This window comes from Pongo pygmaeus, chromosome 1 (assembly GCF_028885625.2).
Source record: "Pongo pygmaeus isolate AG05252 chromosome 1, NHGRI_mPonPyg2-v2.0_pri, whole genome shotgun sequence".
Taxonomy (NCBI): Eukaryota; Metazoa; Chordata; class Mammalia; order Primates; family Hominidae; genus Pongo; species Pongo pygmaeus.
In genome coordinates this window covers 143,582,418-143,606,261 of record NC_072373.2, presented here as the reverse complement: position 1 = coordinate 143,606,261, position 23,844 = coordinate 143,582,418, and the positions used below count along the sequence as shown (strand labels likewise).

General features: G+C 40.8%; 1 protein-coding gene across 2 annotated transcripts in view; it reads left to right on the top strand.

The window, feature by feature from the left end:
• Positions 1–6,340, top strand: part of CLCA1 (chloride channel accessory 1) — a 31,362-nt gene extending 25,022 nt beyond the window's left edge. For both annotated transcript variants that reach the window (XM_054477744.1, XM_054477751.1), the window contains 4 exons: positions 269–530; positions 1,611–1,781; positions 4,653–4,892; positions 5,735–6,340. In XM_054477744.1, coding sequence (XP_054333719.1) covers positions 269–530; positions 1,611–1,781; positions 4,653–4,892; positions 5,735–6,126 — 1,065 coding nt within the window. In that variant the 3' untranslated portion in view covers positions 6,127–6,340. The remainder of the gene's footprint in view (positions 1–268; positions 531–1,610; positions 1,782–4,652; positions 4,893–5,734) is intronic.
• Positions 6,341–23,844: the final 17,504 nt, after the last annotated feature.

Below are 23,844 nucleotides of genomic sequence, written 5' to 3'. Positions count from 1 at the left end.
AAAACCAAGGCAACAATAAGCATATAGCTTTCAGACCTCACCATCGCCCTCCCACTCCCCGTGGAATTTTCTTGACAATGGGAACGATATAGTTAGTTCAAACACACTGAAGCTCCCCCATGACTGACAAAGTATCAAACATACACACCTCTTCTTAGATATGCTTCCAACATGCTTGTATCAGAGGCTTTTCCTGTACGTGACATTGAAGTCAGGTCTGTGTCACCTGAAGTTACTCATTGGAAATGTTTACATGTGTTTTGGTCAGGTTGGCACTTGGAAATACAGTCTGCAAGCAAGCTCACAAACCTTGACTCTGACTGTCACGTCCCGTGCATCCAATGCTACCCTGCCTCCAATTACAGTGACTTCCAAAACGAACAAGGACACCAGCAAATTCCCCAGCCCTGTGATAGTTTATGCAAATATTCGCCAAGGAGCCTCCCCAATTCTGAGGGCCAGTGTCACAGCCCTGATTGAATCAGTGAATGGAAAAACAGTTACCTTGGAACTACTGGATAATGGAGCAGGTAATCACCCAAGAAACTGGAAAATATTTATTTCTGTTTCCAGGAAGCAACCAGGGAATGCCAAGAGGGCATGGTCTGGTGAGGGCAGTTAGACAGGCAAGGCAGCACAGCACTGAGGTCTGGTTGGGAGTGTTCTCCATTTCCCCACAATTCCTACATTTCAAAATGCTGGAAAACATGAAGGCTTCTGCAAGGCCCAAAACACATTAACGGCTCAAGCTCAATAGATTCAGAGTCTCTAGGGAGTTGCCATAGGGTATTCCACAACCCCCAAAAAAGAAAAAGAGGAAAATTAATAACCATATTGTGTTAGGTGCTTTGTATATACACATACATACATACACACATATGAGTGTGTGTGTGTGTATATACACAAATACATATATACAAAGACATATATAATCTTTGTTTTTATAATATCTTCAGAGGCTTTCACATTTAGAAAGCAGCAGAGATAGATTCAAGCACAGTGTTATATGATTCCTGTATCTATGCAGACTCTATATTAGCTTGCCCCAAAAGTGAAAATTCTGCCCATTATTCTTGTCTTTAAGAAGTCTATCAGGGAGAGAGAGAAAGAGAATTCTACACTTTAAAAAAAAAAAAAAAAAACATGCCTGCTTACTGTGAAGCAAGTAACCTTAATAGAATGAATCTTGTGAATGAATTTCCCACCTAAATCTACCCTGGGGAGAAGTCATGAATTTTATTAAATAATCATACAACATTTTTTTCTTCCACAGTTGCATATAGCAGTTTAATTTAGTTCAACAGATACTTATTGAGTAGTTACCTTGTGCTACATTGGGTGTAACACAGAAACGATACCATCTTAGATTTCAAAAAGAAAGTCAACAATTCAAGAAGACAGAATGCATACAGAAAACCACACACACTACACACACAGTGATAAAAGAAGTAAGCCTTACCCTCAACACACCAAAATCTTAAGGTCTCTTGGAGCTAATGTTGAATTTCTTGTTGCTTTGAAAATTCATAGCCTACATATGAGTTGGAAATATACAAATACCCTCCCCATTACCTTTAGGATATTTATTAATTCCTTCATTCTTTATCAAGGTGCTGATGCTACCAAGGATGACGGTGTCTACTCAAGGTATTTCACAACTTATGACACGAATGGTAGATACAGTGTAAAAGTGCGGGCTCTGGGAGGAGTTAACGCAGCCAGACGGAGAGTGATACCCCAGCAGAGTGGAGCACTGTACATACCTGGCTGGATTGAGAATGGTAAGTGATTTGTAATAACACATCTGGCTTGTGCAAAAGCATTGGTTTCAAGAGGAAACTATTAAGCCTGTGGGGCAGAATGGTGCATGATTAAATCAGGGTTTCTCAACCTTGGCACTATCAAGATTTTGAGCCAGACAATCCTCTGTTGTGGAGGGCTATCCTGCACACTGTGGCATGTTTAGCAGCATCCTTAACCTCTATCCATTATTTGTCAATAGCAATTCCCTAGTCATGACAATCAAAAATGTCTCCATATGTGGTCCACTATCCCTTAGGGGGGCAAACTAGCCTCCAGCTGAAAATCACTGGATAGAACATAGATTTTGACTGCCTTACTTCAAAGTCCAGCCCTCTATCAAATACAGTATTTTGTGTAATCTTTTTGTACTTCACTCTCCTCTGTTGTAAAATAAGGATAATAATGGCAGCTACCTCATAGGATGGTCACACAGAATAAATAACTAAACACATCTAACAAACTGTTACTGGTAAATAGTGTTTAATAAAGGTTTTATCATTATTTTAAAAACACTTCTAATGAAGTTCTTTCCATTGAAGCATTTCTAATTTATCCTAATGAATCTGTTCCACAGAATAAAAAAGTAATAATTTAGGGCTTGTTATCTACATCAATATCATTGTCCAAGTCCACTGTCTGTCTTTCCTCTTTTATCCTCCTGCTCAGGCCAGGGAGCATAGTAGATGAATTTCATGCGGGCCAGCACACTGAGCCCACGTGTAAGCAGGTGGGAAAATTATGTCCATGAAACAGACAGTCCCGTACCACTTTTGGTTACAAACACTTGCCCTGGACTAGAGAAGGAATTGAGACCAAGTTTGTGTCCCAATGGGTTCCAGGACTAGTTTTCCATCAATCTCCACCCTGTCCTGGGCAGGCCTTTTCCTGAGGTTGGTGTGCGGGAAGGAGAAGAGCTCCTTTGAGAACCTTCCCACTGTCATCTTTACTTGGGTGTGTGCTTAGTGAAGAGAGGATTCAGAGACACATTGTGTCCCTCATGCAAAGGTGATAATAGAGGGAAATGTTTTAAAAGATGCCACTGCATTTTTTTTTTTTTTTAGACAGTCTTGCTCTGTCACCAGTCTGGAGTTCAGTGGCGCAATCTCAGCTCACTGCAACCTCCACGCCTCCCGGGTTCAAGTGATTCTCCTGCCTCAGCCTCCCGAGTAGCTGGGGCTACAGGCACGTGCCACCATGCCCAGCTAAGTTTTGTATTTTTAGTAGAGACAGGGTTTCACCATGTTGGCCAGGATGGTCTCGATCTCTTGACCTTGTGATCCACCCGCCTCGGCCTCCCAAAGTGCTGGGATTACAGGCGTGAGCCACCGTGCCCGGCCCATGCCACTGCTTTTTGAGTTAGGGGAAGGAGGCAGAAGGGGACTGGTTTAGTGGCTAAGTCTAGCCTTATCACAGCATTTTACTTACAGTAATACATTTCATTCTTGTAAGTATCCCTTTTTAAAGATGGGGAAACAGAAGCTAGAGAGGTTATGGGTTCATATAACTAATAGTGTTAGTGCCTGGCATAACAGTAGAAGGCCATGTTCTTCCCTCTATCCCTCGATAAGCCTTAATGGCAGTCTCTACTGGTGCTTTCAACATGAACCCTGAACATGCTAGAGCATTCACTTCATCTTTGCCAAGACCAGATTAATGGGTATGAAGATTAAACGGTCTTTAACAGATAAAAATTCTATAAAGAGGTAGAGTTTATGAGAAAACAAATTCTAAGTAATGCCATGTTAGGATCTTATGAGATATTTTTATTGAAAAGAAAAGAGAACCTGAGAACTCTACAGATTGAACAGACCAGGGTATTTTTTAAATTCCAGGATTACTTTTATACATGTCTTCAACAAGAATGTGAATGAAACTGGGATCGCTACAAGAACTAGATTCCCATGCATTCACTGAGAAAATGAGAAGTCTTTCAAAAGCACAAAATTTTGGAACCTCTAACATAAAACATTTCATTAAAAACTGAAATTTAATAAGAAAAATGAAATACAAACATCAAGAAAGTGAAAGAAATATGCATAAACAATCAAGGCATTCTTGAAGGTCCAGTTGATCAGTTGCCAAATAAATAGGAAAGATAATGAAACTCACACTATTATTTAGGAGGAATACATTTCTTGAGGCAGTCTGAGGTTTAAAACAGAGTTAGTATTTAGGCCCGGCGCAGTGGCTCACTCCTGTAATCCCAGCACTTTGGGAGGCTGAGGCAGGTGGATCACCTGAGGTTAGGAGTTCGAGACCAGGCTGGCCAACATGGTGAAACCCCATCTCTACTAAAAATACAAAAATTAGCTCGGTGTGGTGGCACATGCCTGTAATCCCAGCTACTCAGGAGGCTGAGGCAGGAGAATCACCTGAACCCAGGAGGCAGAGGTTGTAGTGAGCCAAGATCGCACCACTCCAGCCTGGATGACAAGAGCGAAACTCCGTCTCAAAAACAAAAACAAAGGAAGGAAGGAAGGAAGGAAGGAAAAAACAGATGTAGTATTTAAACTGACCTTGTGGAAAGACAAGATCAGGATGGGCAAAAAGATGGGAAAATAAGCAATTTCAGGACAAATGTCATGAAAATAAATTCCAAAAGGTTATTCCACTAAATATCCAGGAAATATCTAAGAGATTAAAAAAACTGTGATTCTCTGTTTTCTCTTTTCCCTCTGATGAAACCGTATTTGTGGTCTTGTCTCCAAATATTTAAAATTAATTCTGTGTGTGGAAGGAAAGAAGCAGAAGTGGGGAACAGGAAGAGGGTGATCTGATAAGAAAACAGACAGAGGTATCACCATTTAGTGGTGTTGCTTACCATATTTTGAGTATTTTTTTTAATGCAGATGAAATACGATGGAATCCACCAAGACCTGAAATTAATAAGGATGATGTTCAACACAAGCAAGTGTGCTTCAGCAGAACATCCTCGGGAGGCTCATTTGTGGCTTCTAATGTCCCAAATGCTCCCATACCTGATCTCTTCCCACCTGGCCAAATCACCGACCTGAAGGCAGAAATTCACGGGGGCAGTCTCATTAATCTGACTTGGACAGCTCCTGGGGATGATTATGACCGTGGAACAGGTAAGCTGAACCTGGTGTGGACCCTGTAAAGGAGTTTACCAGCCAAGTAGAGGAGCAGAAGTGGGTGAGGCAGGCAGCCGTGTTCTGATACTTAGGGGGCAGAAGGCAGGAGGGATCTTGCCGGTCCTTTGAAATGAGGGACAAATGTATTTAAAGAAGAGAGATTTAAAACCTGAAAAACTGGTATACTTTGGGAGTAAGAGGTTTCAGCCAGGAAAGGTAAACCTCACTTTGTTTCTGAAATCTTGCCAAACTGTCCTTTGACAAACTCCATTTTCTGGGTAGCAGTGACTCCTGGGGAAGAACTGGAAATAGAGCATAGATGTCTACAGAGCAGAGCTCTTTTGGAAGGAACCTCAGGTCCTACCAGACTTTCTCTCTCAAAGTGTGGTCTGTGGACTGCAGCATGTAGATATCATGAACACTTGTTAGAAAGTGTTTTCAGATCTGCATTTTCAGATCCCTGGGTGATTTGTACACACATTACAGTTTGAGAAGCATTGGTGCAAACTCCCTCTATAAATAATAAAATAATAAACAGTTGTTAAACAGTCTCTTCTTTCTGCCAGGCACTATGCCTAGAAATGCTGACCAAGGCTTTATGTCATGCCCAATCCAGTTTTACGCTTATCACTGTGTCATTATATACAAACAAGAATGTAAAAGAGATAGTAACCCTTGTAAACAGGACCATCAGTTCATTTATTTGGGAACCTTATGGGGTGATGATATAATTTCTCATAGACTTGTAAAGCTTTTTAAATATTTTTTAAAGCTCTACTGCTTAAAAAGTTTCTTTAAGATTCCAGAATTAAAGTCACATTCTTCTTTTTTCCTTTTAGCTCACAAGTATATCATTCGAATAAGTACAAGTATTCTTGATCTCAGAGACAAGTTCAATGAATCTCTTCAAGTGAATACTACTGCTCTCATTCCAAAGGAAGCCAACTCTGAGGAAGTCTTTTTGTTTAAACCAGAAAACATTACTTTTGAAAATGGCACAGATCTTTTCATTGCTATTCAGGCTGTTGATAAGGTCGATCTGAAATCAGAAATATCCAACATTGCACGAGTATCTTTGTTTATTCCTCCACAGACTCCGCCAGAGACACCTAATCCTGATGAAACGTCTGCTCCTTGTCCTAATATTCATATCAACAGCACCATTCCTGGCATTCACATTTTAAAAATTATGTGGAAGTGGATAGGAGAACTGCAGCTGTCAATAGCCTAGGGCTGAATTTTTGTGAGATAAATAAAATAAATCATTCATCCTTTTTTTTGATTATAAAATTTTCTAAAATGTATTTTAGATTTCCTGTAGGGGGCGATATACTAAATGTATATAGTACATTTATACTAAATGTATTCCTGTAGGGGGCGATATACTAAATGTATTTTAGACTTCCTGTAGGGGGCGATAAAATAAAATGCTAAACAACTGGGTATACACGCATAAAAACTATCCATTCAAACCCAAAAATTTAATAATCATTGAGTTTGTTATTAATGAATTTGAATACTAGAAAGAAACAGGGCTTGCATCAATAAATGGAAGTATGTTTTTATTTGTTTTAAGGAGCTTTGCCAATTAAAAGCAACACGCAATTGCATAAATCTAACAGAGTTGCTAAAAGTTGTTTGGTTTCTTTTGGTGAAGAAAAGACCAATCTAAATTATTTAAATATAAAAGACATGACTTGTTTTATAGGAGTTTTGGACCAGCATCACCAGGAATATGTCTTATTTTCTCTAAATTTGAGCAATGATGGTGCATTTAAGGAAGAGATGGCATTGAAGAAAGAACAGCATAATGAAAGTTCCCTAGGCACAGAAATGAATGTTATGTGCATGAAATTACAAGAGTTAGTGATGCTTTAAGCCATGGCAGTTGGGATAAGGTGGGAAAGGTAGCTTCAGGCCAGGTGTGAAGGGAAAGTGATTGAGAAATAAACATTTATTGTGTACTTTGTCCAAGGGCCCAACTAATGCCTTATATGCATTAGTTTATTTAATGTAATTCAGTTCTTTCAACAAATGTTCACCAGCTGCTTATTATTTTCCAGGCCAATGCTAGGTTCTAAGGATAGAAAGATGAGTAAGCATTGGCCTTTTTCCTGTACACTAAAAAGAGCATTTGAGGATTTATTTCTGAAATCAGGAGGCAGATATGCTCAGAGATATGCTTGAGAAGGGGGTCTTTGAGAACCACACGAAGGCCTTAATAAGTGTGAGAAAGACCAGCAGCATGACAGATGAAAGGGGAAGGAGAAGAAGAGGAAAAAGGGCTGCAAGTGTAGGCCTAGCAGTATGGCGGTCCTCATGAAGGACTAGTCACAGATTCCAGTGCCTGCAGCGTAGATATTCCTGTGAAAATTGTTTCAAGTTCTCAGTTATTAGCACAATGAGTTCAAGATGTGGGTGGCTCTCTTTATGATTGAAAACAAAATATCTAGCATATCATTTCTGTGTAGACCCAAAATTTCTTTATTTGTAGACCTTTCTTATTTCAAAACCAGATTTGAGCCATCTTAGTGATACATGCAATAAACATAAAAATAAAGAAATAAAATATATAATAAAAACTAGAAGAAGTGCTCAGGTATAAACCTATAAAGAATACAAGGGAGAAAAAAAACTAGAGGAAAAACCACCACATCAAATGCATAATATAATGTTCTGTACAATTGCTACAGCCAAGTCACATATTTCACTTTGTGACAAGTAGGTAGGACAAATGAGGTGTATATAGTAACAAGATTAACAGAGTCTATAGTGAAAAGCAAGCCAGAAGCAGCTCAGGAGAAGCATGGCTTTTCCTAGTCATGAGACCCACAAGAAGTTTTATCTATGGATCCTCAGTTTATTAGGGCACTGTGATGTTAAGGGCTGCAGCCAAAGCAGCATCCGTATAGTAATCATAACAACAAGTTTAATATAGGGCTAATTACATCCTTCACTGTAAGCCAAAGGAGTAACACCACAGCATTGTTCAGGAAAGGCAATTATACAGGGACCCAAAAAATGCGGGCCTAGCAGTTAGCTCTTGAGCTTGCCCCAGAGGTAAAATTTGGAGTGAATGGATTGCATGTCCTTCAGGCTGTTTCCTAGGACCCGTATTTCTTACATATAAATTTGTTATAAAAACTGAACAGTAGAGAGTTCCAAGACTAGGAAGACCCTGATGTTCCCAAAGTCAGTACTGTTTATTGAGGACACAACCAGTTGCTTTAGCCAGCCAAATGGGCAGAGGGTTGTTGGGGGTGCATGGCAACATATTCAAGCTTGTGTACAAGGCATTTCAGGTCCGGGCATGGAAAAAGACGGAGGCACTGTGTGTATGTTATTTGTGCATGGAAATGTAACTCCTTGACCCTGAAAACAGGACAAGGAGTGGAGTGTGTCATGAGGAACGCTGAAAACAGCCTCCTGAGAATGTGGTTTGAGTGCTTTTACAAGGCCACAGGTGTCTCACGACCCGACCTCAAAAGGCCATCTAGTGGATGTTTGTAGTTTAACAAGCCCTTTCAATAAATACTTGGCGGATGGATTCTGGGGTGACACTCTCTCAGAAGAGTGGTCCGCCGCTCCGCTCAGCTGGAATTGTCTGAGAACTCATTCTTGGCGTTCACTGCAAGCTATAAGCTCTACAAGTGGTGCGCCCGAAGTGATCGCCTTGAAGTTACACGTGAAGGAGGAAAACTCATTAATTTTGGGGGAATCCCAGTAAGGGACAGTCCTGATTCCCATTGGGAGGACGGGCCCCACGCGTAAAATACCAGGGGTTGGGTTATCATGGGTCAGGAAATGACCAAAGAACAGAAAGTATTTTTTAAAACAGTGCAACAGCTACTTAAGGCTATCCAGTGCACTGTAGAGCCTGGAGCTCTACACAAGCTTATGCTTTTAATTCGGCAGGGATGCCCTTGGTTTCCTGATCAAGGAACCTTAGATTTAGAGTTATGGGAGCAGGTAGGTCGCTGCCTGAAAAGAGGATATGAGCAAATGTTACTGTTTTGACCACCTGGGCGCTGGTACGCTCTGTGTTGTATCCTCTTTATCTGCCAGATTGTAGTGAGTCAGACCGCCCATTATCTCCACCTGAAAGGAATTCAGAAGATTTAAAGGGAGAGATTCCTCTCCCCTCTTCATTCCCTTCTATGGGGAATAAGGAAGAGATTTTTTCTAGTGAGGAAAAACAGGAACCAGAGCAGCAGGGGGGTGCTCCTCTCTCTACTTCATTCCCTTCCGTAGGACATGAGCAGGATATTTTTTCTAGTGAGGATAAAGACGGACCAGAGCCTTTTCCTCCCCCTATAGAAAAGCCATTGCCCTTCTTTCCTCCACCCTTAAAGGGACCTGCATTTGTTGGGCCCGTTCAGCCAACAGTGCCTCCCATCCCCCTTAAGGAGATTGGAGACTGCCCAAGGGACGGTTCTTAGATAAGACCCCCGGTCAGCGAACATCTGTATGATCGTGTGGCCGCTTCTCCTCGACAAACTTCCCTGCTGGAGGGGTGCCTCCAAGAGGGAAGGAAAGTGGCTGATTATGATTGTCTTCCTAATATGCAAGTTCTCATTTCCTGCTTCCAACGTCAGCCTTTCTGGCCTTGTCGGTTTTCTGTTTCCCTGGAGTATAAGGGGAACTTACATGCTGCCTCCTGGGTTTTATCCTAGATAGCTCTGGCTTTCTTGCTGCCCACAGAGGCCTGGGGCAGGAGAGTTGCTAAGATGCCATGGAGTGCCCATTTAGTCACTGGCAGTCTGGGCAGGTTGCCCCTTTCTGGGTTTGTGGTGATGGAGGGGAGGCCAAGAGGCACAGACCGAGTCCCCGGGTGACTGCAGGCAGCTCCAGCCCGGTCCTGAGGATCCGCCTCACCATGGTCACGTGCCTTAGTAACTGTGCCCAGGAAGTGGCCTGCTGCTTGCTGTGCTGCTGCTTTTCCTACTTCTGCCCTTCCCTGCCACCCCTCGCATGTCTCAGTTGACAAGCAATTTCTTGTCTTCCCTGGCCCCTTAGGGAAAGGGCTAAGAAACAGTCCATGTGCACCCCGACCTTACTAGCCTAAGGTGGGCAAAGGAGTGCGTAGGAGCCTAGAGTACAGAGCCCTGGGGGAGGAGCCCGCTGATAAGGGACGCTCTCCCTTATCAGCATTTAGCCGTAAGTTAAATGCTAACTAGGCTGAGGTGGATGCGCTCTGCCAGCTGCTGTCAACGTCAGAAGATAGACGCAGCAGTAAGGAATGTTTGTTTCGCTTTTTTATAAAATGTTTAAAAACACTGGGGCTAAGAAACTTCAAAGCAGACCCTGTGCTGCCTGTCTGCTCCTCCCCTGAGCCTCTCTGCTTGAGGGTGGTAAAAATAATAAAAGCCCAGTCTATTTTCAGTACCTTACCTAACAGGGTTGGCTTCAGGCGTAGGCGGCCTAGAAGACAAGCGGAGTGGTTTTCTCCCAGCCTGTTACCTTCTTGCCTCCAGCCGCTGCGCTTACACACACACTTTACCACCCGGTCGTTCTTTGGCCTCTTACTGCCACTTGTAGTCTTCCTTCCTTTCTTTCAGAGTAAGGGCAGCAACAAGTGGCAAGCTATTAAAAACAGAAGCTGCCTAAGGAGCCCAGAACGAATAAAAAGAAACTGACCACAGCCCTACTTTCCCAAGCTCACTTCTAAGACATTCCATCTAAAGGCTGATGCAGGAAAATGGCCAACACCAAAGGACATTTTAAAAAGTTTTTTGGGGTTTTTTCCTTTTTCTTTTTTCTTTTTTTTTTACATACTTAAGCTAACTCAATGCAGGTTTATTATCCTGGCGACTTGCAGTCACATTCTAATGACTTTCAAGGGCCAAAATATAGTGAAAATCATTTAAAATATCCATCGCTTCCATGCCTTAGTTTAACAGGTAGGCTTTATCTTTTGCCATTTCTGTATTTTACATCTGTTATGTACCTGTCTCATAATCCCTCTAAACGTGTACAAAAGACTACAGATTTAATAGCTTCTCTTCTCATAACGGGACGCCAACTTTGTGTCCAGCTGTCAGGATATGACCCTGCTACTCTTTTCCTACCTTTAAGCAAGGAACAATTTCATACTCTCTTAGCTTGTGATCTTGATTGGCAAGTAGCAATGGCTGACTTTATTCGTAATATCAGCTTCCATTTACCAGCCTCTAAGCTCCTGAACTTTTTGCAAACTGTGCCTGTGAGATTTGTATCTATTGTTGTCTCTGAGCCTTTACTTCATGCCATCACTCTCTTTACAGATGATTCAGGAAAAACTGGAAAAGTAGCTATAGTGTGGCAAGATGCCATGCAAAACTGGCAGCACAGAATCCAGGAGCATTTTAAAAACTAAGCAACAGGCAGAGTTAGGTGCCCTGATATTGGCCTTACAAACTTTTCCTCACCAAGACATAAATATAGTTAGTGATTCCACTTATGCAGTGTATAGTATTACTCATTTAGATCTTGCACATGTGAAGGGCATTACTAATGAACCCCTACTAGCTTTGTTTCTTGCAGCGCAAGACTCCTCTGTGCCAGTCATCACCCTCTTTACATCACACATATTCGCTCTCATTCTGGGCTATCTGGTCCCTTGTCAGAAGGGAATGCTTGAGCTGATGCTCTGGTATGACCACAGATGTGGTTTGCAGATTCTCCTGTTTTTTTGCGAGCTCAAGCTGATCATGCTGTTTTTCATCAGAACGCCCACAGTCTTAAACAACAGTTTCATTTGACACTTGCTTAAGCTTGCACGATTATTAAAACTGTCCTGATTGCCAACAGCATTCTCATTCCCCTTTTTCCTTAGGGCTTGGTGCCAACCTACGAGGTCTGGTGCCTAATACTATCTGGCAAACTGATGTTACTCAGTATCCATCCTTTGGAAGTTTTAAATTTCTCCACGTTACTGTGGACACTTATGCAGGCCTGACACATGCTACCTCCCAGACTGGAGAAAAAAACTAAAGACGCATTTGCTTATTTGTTTAACTCTATTATGACTCTAAGTTTTCCACGCACTATAATAACTGATAATGGACCTTGCTATCTTAGTGCTCAATTTGCATATGCATTGCAACTTTGGCACATACAACACAAAACTGGTATTCCTTCTAACTCAACCAGTCAGGCCATTGTTAAATAAGCTCATCAAACTCTTAAAATATATCTTAATAAACAAAAAAGGGGGAATATGGGGCTCTGTTCTCGAGAATAGGACCTGTCGGAGAATCAACCAACAATGACGATGATGACTCAGAAGTCACCTAACATTACCTGGGGACAGCTAAAGAGATTGGATCAACAGGCATCTATCCTGCTTGCAGCTGTGGAAGCCCATCCAACTGCAGAGAACTGGTTTCTTATGTATCTGGTGGTAACTGGGGAAACTTCTGAGAAAGTAAGACAGACATGGATGTTGGGGTGGCTGGTAATTCTTATCCTTTGCCAAGTGGGATCAGCTCAAGAACATGTTTATTGGAGTCATGTTCTAAATCCCCGTGTTTTTAATGTTATTACATGGTGGGATGCTGACCCGCCTTTGTCATCTAATGATACTTCTTGGATAGGAGGTCGATGGATGCTCCTGTCTTACCCCGTAACTGAAAATTTGGGATGGATTAAACTTAATTACTCCTTGATTTTATTGTCTAGCAATCCCCCTATTTGTTTCTCCACAATAGCACATGATAAGTGTGTTCCTCTCATTCTTCAGGGGTATCTTTACCATCAGTCTAAAAGGGATACTAAGCTTGCAAATTTGACCTTTATTTCTGCTGTTACCACTAATCTTACTGAGGTCTCTAATGAAGCTACACAAGGGCCTGATCTTCCTATATGCCGTCTGAGTAGAGACTGGCAATATAAGTTTGAGGTCGTCCAGTGTTCGCCGCGCAGACAGCCTGCGCCGCATCAAGGGCCTCTGTTTGATAATGGGGTCCCCATGGTTATCTTATGTGTGCCAATCAGGCTATTGGATTTGGAGTCCTCCCAATAGTTTTGTCACCTGGTCAGAGTATAGGCTTTCAGGACCAATATTATAACTAAGAGGGAAACAAGCTTTAAGCCCTGCTCATACCGAAATTTGGAAACTAGGACTTCCTTTTATTGAATGGGTTCTTTCACATGGTGAGTATTACTAGCGGTGGCAACTATACCCTCTCTTTGCATAATAATGTTACTGACACAGTCCTGATTTGTACTATGCACTCCTATATACTTTTGTTTGGGCAAGGTGTTCCTAACATAGAGCGGAATCAATCCTTTTATGGTATTAAAGTCTCTCCCAGTAGTTGGTATGCTACATGCTTGTCTCATCAAAACATTACACAGTTGAATATAACCTATGTCATGATTGTAAAATGGCGTGCAGAATTGTGGATGCCATAAATTTAACCAGGAGCTGGGAAGGAGATTCCACTCTGCAGCTATTTAGAAAAGCACTGTCTCATACTCAGAAAAAAGATTTCTGGCCACTTTAATTGCCTTTTTAGTCTCAGCTATTATTATATTAGCAACTGCCGCCACTGTGGCTGTTTCTCTGACAAAATCTATTCACACAGCCTCAGTGGTGAACCACATTGTATATAATGTAACCCGTGAATTTCAAGAACAGGTAAATATTGATAAAACTATTCTGTCTCGCCTGGAAGCTTTTAAAGCCACTGTTAAATAGCTAGGGAATCAGCAGCAGGCATTCATTGCCCGTCAAAATTTACATTGTGATTGGCAATATAATTCTATCTGTCTCACACTTCTGCCGTATAATAGCTCCCAATATGCTTGGGAGACAGTGAACACAAAGGGCTTATCGCGACCATTTGTCTTAAGTTTCTACTCCTAACTGTGAGTTAAAGAAACAACTTGAAGAATGATCACAACAATCACAAACAAGTACCCTTCAGCAATTTCAAGAAGGCTTTCAATGGTTAAACCCAAACACTTGGTTGTCTGGGTTAAACATGCACATCTGGGTGATGGCCGCTATAGTTATTCTTTCTTGTATCTGTTTGCTAGACATCTGCAGATGGCTCTGTGCTGCTACCCAGCGCATCGACGACCAGGAAAGACAATAGAAGCTTACCTTGCATTGGATGACCAGCATGCTCTAAGAATTAAAGAAGGGGGAGACGTCGGGGGTTCATGGCAACACATTCAAGCTGTGTACAAGGCATTTGAGGTCGGGACATGGAAAAAGATGGAGGCACTGTGTGTATGTTATTTGTGCATGGAAGTGTAACTCCTTGACTCTGAAAACAGGACAAGGAGTGGAGTGTGTCATAAGGAACGCTGAAAACAGCCTCCTGAGAATGTGGTTTGAGTGCTTTTACAAGGCCATAGGTGCCTCACGACCCGACCCCAAAAGGCCATCTAGTGGATGTTTGTAGTTTAACAAGCCCTTTCAATAAATACTTGGCGGATGAATTCTGGGGTGACACTCTCTCTCAGAAGAGTGGTCCCCCGCTCCGCTCAGCTGGAATCATCTGAGAACTCATTCTTGGCATTCACTGCAAGCTATAAGCTCTGCAAGGGTCAGTTTGGAGTCCTCTTCTGAATGTTACAAAACCAAACCACGCACATACCTGATGAGAAGGCCACTTTGTGACAAATGAGCCTGAGGTCCCAACTTTGTAGAACATGGTTGCCATGGGTTTCGCCTGGAAATTTTCCAATAAGTCACTCACTGAGATTTTAATTTCCCATTTGGGTGAACTCAGTGAAATGTAGCATGGGATATGGTAGTAAACCAGAGATGCATAACATGTGACTTTGGAGAAGAAGAGATAAATGTTAACATGTAGATAAGATAGAAAGTAGAGAGCAACAAAGAAAAAACATTCTTATGTACTCTGGGTTATAGGAAAGTTTATTGCAAAATAGATCTCTATTGTCATAGGTGATAAAATAAGCCAAATTTTTGCCTTATGCCATCATTGACCCACAATGGCCTTAGTTTCTGATAAGTCAATTAAGTGAGTGAGTAAATCTGGTAAATCTGTCCCAGACGTTGGTATGTCTCTTAATATCCAAGTATCTAGCATCAAAAGAGGGTAGGGAGAAATATTCTCCAAACTCCCCTTTGCAACTTCCAAGCTAGGCTGTTACCCCTATGATCTAATGTGGTTTGTTTAAAGCTTCCATCCTATGTCATTGATCTACGCTGATTTTTATCCCTTCTCTTCACTGTTATCTACCATCCTCACCCAAGCTAGGCACAACACTCTTCCCCGCTCACCTCTTAAAATCACTCTGAGTGGTATCAGAATCTATATGAATGAGTCAATTCATATCTCAGCCTCAAAATTCCTTGATCGTCACCCCACCTCCACTAAAATTTAGCAAACTATTGGTTTGAATAATAAAAGTGTATTTTTATAAGTAAAAAATTCTAATATTGGCAATTCCATATGGTTTGAACAAGTCTTGCTAAGGCCACATTTTGACCTAGTAATGACCTGAAACAACTGCACCTGTGAAATCTTAAAATCCAGTATTCTATTCTGGACACAACCTCCTAACCCTCCGTGCTGTTCACTTCCTACCCCACTGAACTGACGTAATTTCATGATGACTCTCATGACTTGATCGTTTCTTTTTACCTGGTCCATTATCTTTTTGTTTATATGGCCCCTGTATGCCTTGGGATGTCACTTCAAGTCCTCCTTTGACGATTCCTTCAACTTCCACCTCTTAACACACCTGCCCTGAAATCCTTTAGCTTTGCATTAAGCATGTTATCTGTGTGCTTGGGACATTCATTTATCTATTCAGGAAATATTTTTAAATTACCCACATTGTATCCCAAGTTCCATGTTAGACACTAAGATTACAATGGGTAATAAGCTATATGGTTTCTGCCAACTAAAGTACAATCAAGCAAACAGGCACTTAACAATGCACAGATCTATAAGGAACTTACATTTACAAGAGAAAAACAACCCCACTAAAAAGTGGGCAAAGAACATAAACAGACACTTCTCAAAAGAAGACATACATGCAGCCAGCAAGCATATGAAAAAATGTCCAACATCACTAATTATTAGAGAAACGAAAATCAAAACCACAATGAGATACCACCTCACACCAGTCAGAATGGCTATTTTTAAAAAGTCAAAAAATAACAGATGCTGGCAAAGTTGCAGAGAAAAGGGGACACTTACACACTGTTGGTTGGAGTGTAAATTAGTTCAGCCATTGTGGAAAGCAGTATGGTGATTCCTCAAAGAGCTAAAAGCAGAACTACATTTGACTAGCAAACCCTTTACTGGGTATTTACTCAGAGAAATAGAAATCATTCTACCGTAAAGACACACGCATGTGAATGTTAACTGCACCACTATTCACAATAGCAAAGACACGGAATCCACCTAAATTCCCATCAATTATAGACTGGATAAAGAAAACGTGGTGCATATACCCCATGGAATACTATGCAGCCATAAAAAAGAACAAGATCCTGTCTTTTGTAGGAACATGGATGGAGTAGGAGGCTATTATCCTTAGCAAACTAATGCAGGAACAGAAAACCAAAGACCACATGTTCTCACCTATAAGTGGGAGCTAAATGATAAGTCATGAACATAAAGTAGAGAACAACAGACACTGTGGTCTACTTGAGGATGGAAGGTGGGAGGAGGGAGAGGAGAAGAAAAAATAACTATTGTCCTCTGGTCTTTATACCTGGGTGATGAAATAATCTGTACAACAAACCCTCATGACACAAGTTTACCTGTGTAACAAACCTTCACATGTACCCCCAAACCTAAAATAAAAGTTAAAAACAAACAAACAAAGCAATGCATAGTATGTAGGGTCTATTTCAGGGGAAGCACATATTATAGGAACTCATGCTTTGCATACCTAATCCACATGTGGTATCTGCCAGAGAAAGTGATCCTTTTACTTTCATGATGTCTGGGTATATGTATAAAATAAGAAGAGAAGAGAAAAGCAAGAGAAAGAAATGAAGCAAAATAACCCTAATCAAACCTCTGTTTCTCCAAATATTACTGCATCTTGGAATTAGTCACGCTGGGCAAAATCTACTTCCAGGTATACTCTGGAATTCCTCTAGGGATTGAATTATTTTTTAATTAATTTTTTGTCAGATATTGGCAAGTTATAATTGTATATATTTTATGAGATACAAAATGATTCTGATATATATATATATATGTACACACAATATGGAATGATTGAATCCAGTTAATTAAGAAATCCATCACCTCAAATTCTTATCATTTATTCCTCCTGTCTGGCTGAAACATTATATACTTTGACCAACATCTCCCCATTCCCCTAACTCTCCAGCCTCTGTTAATCCCCATTCTACTCTCTGCTTCTATGTATTCAATTTTTTTAGCTTCCACATATAAGTGAGAACATATGGCATTTGTCTTTTGTACCTGGCTTATTTCACTTAGAAAAATTTCCTTCTGGTTCATCCATGTCACAACATAATCTCTTTTTTTAAGGCTGAATAGTATTCTATTATGTGAATATATAGATATGCGGGGTGTGTGTGTGTGTATATATATATTATTATATATATACATATATATGTAATATATATATACATATATTATATATTATATATATACATTTATATTATATATTTATATATTATATATTATTTATTATTATAATTTATATATTATATATTATATATACATATATTATATATGTACATATATACATATATATTATATATGTACATATATACATATATATTATATATGTACATATGTTATATATACACATATATATTATATATGTACATATGTTATATATATACATATATATGTAATATATATATGTAATATATATATACACACCTGTATATGTATGCATATACAGATACACATACATTCATCCAAACAGATGGTTAAAGAAAATGTGCTATATATGGATGGACACTAAGATTGATTCCATAACTTGGCTATTGTGACTGATGCTGTAATGAACATGGAAGTACAAATATTTCTTCAACATAGTGATTTTAAAACTTTTGGATATACACCCAGAAAAGGAATTGTAGATTATATGATAATTTAGTCTTTTGAGAGACCTCTATACTGTTTTCCATAATGGCTGTCTTAGCTTACATTCCCACCAACAGTATACTAGGTTCCCTATTCTCTACATCCTCGCCAACAACTATTTTTTGTCTTTATTATAATTGCCATTCTGATAGGTGTTAAGTTATATCTCATTGTGGTTTTAATTTGCATTTCCCCAGTAATTAGTGATGTTGAACATTTTTTTCATGTATTATTGACTATTTGTATGTCTTCTGTGTTGCTCCGGCCCATTTATTGAGTGACCCAAAAGACTGCCAGTTTTGAGTGGGGCCCAGGACAGAAGGCTCTGCAACAGATCCAGGCTGCTGTGCAAGCTGCTCTGCCACTTGGGCCATATGGCCCAGCAAATCCAATGGTGCTTGAGGTGTTAGTGGCAGATAGGGATACTGTTTGGAGCCTTTGGCAGGTCCCCATAGGTGAATCACAGCTAGGATTTTGGAGCAAGGCCCTGCCATCTTCTGCAGATAACTACTCTCCTTTTGCGAGACAGCACTTGGCCTGTTACTGGGCTTTGGTGGAAACTGAATATTTGACTGTGGGTCATGAAGTCACCATGCTCCCTGAACTACCTATCATGACCTGGGTGCTTTCTGATCTATCTAGTTATAAAATGGGTTGTTCACAGCAGCATTTCATCATCAAATGGAAGTGGTATATAATGTGATCTGGCTCAAGCAGGTCCTGAAGGCACAAGTAAGTTACATGAGGAAGTGGCTCAAATGCCCATGGTCTCTGCTCCTGCCATCCTGCCTTCTCTTCTTCAGCCTGCACCGATGGCCTCATGGGGAGTTCCCTATGGCCAACTTACAGAGGAAGAGAAGACTAGGGCCTGGTTCACAGATGGTTCTGCACGATACACAGAAACCACCCAAAAGTGGACAGCTGCAGCAATACAGCCCCTTTCTAGGACATCCTTGAAAGACAGCAATGAAGGGAAATCTTCCCAGTAGGCAGAACTTCCAGCAGTGCACCTGGTTGTGCACTTTGCATGAAATTAGAAATGGCCAGATGTGCAATTATATATGAACTCATGGGCTGTAGCCAATGGTTTGGCTGGATGGTCAGGGACTTGGAAGAAGCATGATTGGAAAATTGGTGACAAAGAAATTTAGGGAAGAGGCATGTGGATGGACCTCTCTGAGTGGTCAAAAACTGTGAAGGTATTTGTATCCCATGTGAGTGCTCACCAATGGGTGACCTCAGCAGAGGAGGATTTTAATAATCGAGTGGACCAGGTGACCCATTCTGTGGACACTACTCAGCCTCTTTCCCCAGCCACCTCTGTCATCGCCCAATGGGCCCATGAACAAAGTGGCCATGGTGGCAGGGATGGAGGTTACTCATGGGCTCAGCAACATGGACTTCCATTCACCAAGGCTGACCTGGCTATGGCCACTGCTGAGTGCCCAATTTGCCAGCAGAAGAGACCCACACTGAGCCCTCCATATGGCACCATTCCTTGGGGTGATCAGCCAGCTACCTGGTGGCAGATTGATTATATTGGACCTCTTTTATCATGGAAAGGGCAGAGGTTTTTCCTCACTGGATAGAATAAGTGTCTATCCGGAATAGACACTTACTCTGGATATGGGTTTGCCTATCCTACACGAACTGCTTTTGCCAAGACTACATCCGTGGACTCACAGAATGCCTTATTCACCATCATGGTATTCCACACAGCATTGCCTCTGACCAAGGCACTCATTTTATGGCCAAAGAAGTGTGGCAGTGGGCTCATGCTTATGAAATTCACTGGTCTTACCATGTTCCCCAACATTCTGAAGCAGCTGGATTGATAGAACGGTGGAATGGCCTTTTGAAGTCACAATTACAAAGCCAACTAGGTGACAATACTTTGCAGGGCTGAGGCACAGTTCTCCAGAAGGCCATGGATGCTCTGAATCAGCATCCAGTATATGGTACTGTTTCTCCCATAGCCAGGATTCATGGGTCCAGGAATCAAGGGGTGGAAGTGGAAGTAGCACCACTCACCATCACCCCTAGTGATTCACTAGCAAAATTTTTGCTTCCTCGTCCCATGACATTATGTTCTGCTTGCCTGGAGGTCTTAGTTCCAGAGGGAGGAATGCTGCCACCAGGAGACACAACCATCCATTATACTGGAAGTTAAGATTGCCACCTGGACACTTTGGGCTTCTCCTCCCTTTAAGTCAACAGGCTAAGAATGGAATTACAATGTTGGCTGGGGTGATTGACCCGGATTATCAAGATGAAATTAGTCTACTACTCCACAATGGAGGTAAGGAAGAATATGAATGGAATACAGGAGATCCATTAGGGTGTCTCTTAGTATTACCATGCCCTGTGATTAAGGTAATGGGAAACTACAACAGCCCAATCCAGGCAGGACTACAAATGATCCAGGCCCTTCAGGAATGAAGGGTTGGGTCACTCCAACAGGGAAAAAACCATGGCCTGCTGAGGTGCTTGCTGAAGGCAAATGGGATACAAAATGGGTAGTAGAACAAGGTAGTCATTGGTATCAGCTACCACAACAGGACCAGCTGTAAAAACGAGGACTGTAATTGTCATGAGTATTTCCTCCTTCTTTTGTTAAAAACATGTTTGTACATGTACACACTTGTACCAAGAAAATATCTTCATTTTTTTCTTTCTCCTTTATCATGTGACATAAGATTTATTGAGTTCACATTAGCATTTAAGTATTGTTAACTTTATGTATTTGGGTTGCGGATTGGTGCATTTTGGTTGTATGAAGGATAGTTGTATTATGTTAAGCATAATTATGACCTTATTATTGTCTTTATTTGAAGATTATGTGTGATCTTAGGAGATGTATATGGGTTCAAGTTGACAAGGGATGGTTAATACTGAGTGTCAACTTGATTCAATTGAAGGATACAAAGTATTGATCCTGGGTGTGCCCTTGAGGGTGTTGCCAAAGGGGATTAACATTTGAGTCAGTGGGCTGGGAAAGGCAGACCCACCCTTAACCTGGGTGGACACAATCTAATCAGCTGCCAGTACAGCTAGAATATAAGCAGGAAGAAAAATGTAAAAAGAAAGACTGGCCTAGCCTCCCAGCCTACATCTTTCTCCCGTGCTGGATGCTTCCTGCCCTTGAACGTCAGACTCAAAGTTCTTCAGTTTTGGAAATCAGACTGGTTCTCCTTGCTACTCAGGCTGCAGATGGCCTATTGTGGGATCTTGTGATCATGTGAGTTAATACTAAAATCCCCTTTATGTATTCCATTAATTCTGTCCCTCTAGAGAACCCTGACTAATACATCCTCTTTTGAGAAATGTCTATTTAGGCCCTTTGCTTATTTTTTAATCAGGTCGTTTTCTTGTTATTGTGTTGTTTGAGTTCCTTACATATTTTAGATATTCTCTCTTTGTTAGATGTATGGCCTTGCAAATATTTCCTCCCATTTCACAGGTTGCCTATTCACTCTGTTATTTGTTTCCTTTGCTGTGCAGGACCATTTTGTTTGATGTAATGCCATTTGTCTATTTTTGGTTTTGTTGCCTGAGCTTTTGGAGTCAAATCCGAAAAAATCATTGCCCAGAACAATATCAAAAATAAAGAAAATATGAACACTATAATCTTTAAATTATACTTTAAAAATACACCTGACATACGGCCTCAACAGATTTTCATTGCCTCCAAGTAATTCTACATGGTTTCAGACTTTTAAAGAAATGCCAAAATCTTTCCCAAAAAAATTTGTTAGAGTGATTCATTAAACTAAGAAAGAGAAGACAAATCAACAAAGCAGTGTTCAAGAAGGCTTACAGTAAAATTTCACATAGACAGTCAAATCCAACAACCCAGGTAATAACTAAGAGGACAAGAAAGTCATCCAATTAAAAAGCCCAAGCAATGCACAGTTATTGTAATTGAGAAAAATCTATTTAACTCAGTTCCTGAACCCACATGCCAAAAGGAAAACATGTTAAATGGTTCTTCCTAACCTATTTTAGCTATTTCTAGAGATAAAGCTTTTCCTAAATTTCAAAGAAGTTCAGAATTCTTAAGGGGGAGGGGAGACTAAAAAATAGTGATGATCTGTACAATGGACAGCACAAATCAAACTCCAGAGGGCACACTGAGTTCATGTGTGATTCAGGCAGGCACAGGAATGCACTACTCCTACTGGTAGGGCATGGAAGTGGGACCCCAGGCAGCACTTTAAGGATCAAGGCAACCAGTCCATGTAGAGAAAAGTCTCCCTCCTCAGACACTAATCTGAGGGTTGGAAAGCAAAATACTACCACCATCATCACACCAACTCAGGGGGGAAAGTGCAGGGGGAGGGAGAGGTGAGCAAAACTCAGGGCCTTGACAGAGAAGAAAATGGTGTGATATTATTATCATTAATTATTTTATCTGATAATGATAACAGCTACCATTTCCTGGGTTTTTAGTTTAGTTTTGTCTTGTTTTACTGAGTGCCAGGTACTAAGTCCTTCACATATTCACGTCTAGGTCCTCCACTAATATTTGAGTGTCCTGAGGCAAGAGGACAAATGTAGGTCCAAATACCATGTGTCTAAATATGCAAACATTATAAATCAGGCCTACAAGCTGTTACAATGTGCTATCTCCTATCTTGACAAATATACCTTCATAAGGATTTGGAAGTCCAGGTTCAAATTTAAAATTCTTGGAAACCTCTTAGTGTGATGGTGGGACATGACACCTCAGGAACAGATGGGCCATGATTCACCATCTTCCTATCTTTCTCCACTCCACAGTCCAAACCCCAATGGGCCTCATGAATATGGGTGTGGCCTCATCAGCCCATACACCACATCAATAGCTACCCTTTGTCCATCTTTCCAACCTGGAAGTATACATACCTTTGTCACAATCTTCCCTAGGAAGAACTCCAAGTCGGTTGTGGCACACACAGACCATGGAAGGAGGATGAGTCATTTGTCAGGGAATTTCATGTTGGGTATGTTATGCGTGTTCTAGAAATGTGAGGCTGTGGGAGGACACACACTGGGTGTCACAACCCCTTGGTCCTGTGGACTCTACACTCCATCGGAAGAGGACAGGACACATTACATAATTTTGGGGACCCAGTACAAAATGAAAATGCAGGACCAAGGCCTTATTCAAACATCAGGAAAAAAGTGTAATTAAAGTTACTAAAATATAAAGCTTTTTTCTTTCTTCCATAGTGCATCTCAGCTTGTCATGGTGTTTTTGTTTTGTTTTGTTTTGTTTTTGCCATTTAATGTTCTAAGTAAAGAAAAATTATAATTCTAAAGTACTCATATGAATTTCACCACATTAATTTCACCACATAATGCATCTACATTATGTGGTGCCAGTTTTAAACACAAATATAAGAACTTTTAACTTCTATATTGAATACACAATTTGTATTCTGTAGCTTGTACATGCATACTTACTTTGTTTTGTCAAAACAATGAAAATACTGCATAAAACTGGCTCAAGTGTTATTTCACTTAATATGTTCACATTCTACCAACACCCTCTACCTTCGGCTGACTGATGAATAAGAAAAGACTGAAAGGGAAAGGAACTATGGGTTGCCTCATCTTTCTCCTTCCGTCTATGTCACCATTTTCAGCACAAGTAATTGGCAAATACAGGGAAGTAACACAAATAAAAAAGGATAGGTAGAATTGCGTGGTCTTTTATGTTTCTTAGAATGTCGTTGCTTTCCTTCTGTGTTTGAAGAAAGTTGTGGTTTGAACTAAAAGTGTGGTCTCAAGATGTCAGGGCACCTTCTTACTCAGTCCTAGAAATGGCATGCTTATCTGGCACTTTGAGTCTCACTGACTTTCCAAGCACTCTAGGTCTACCCAAATTCTTTGTGCATGAGCCATCTGGAACCTGTATACAA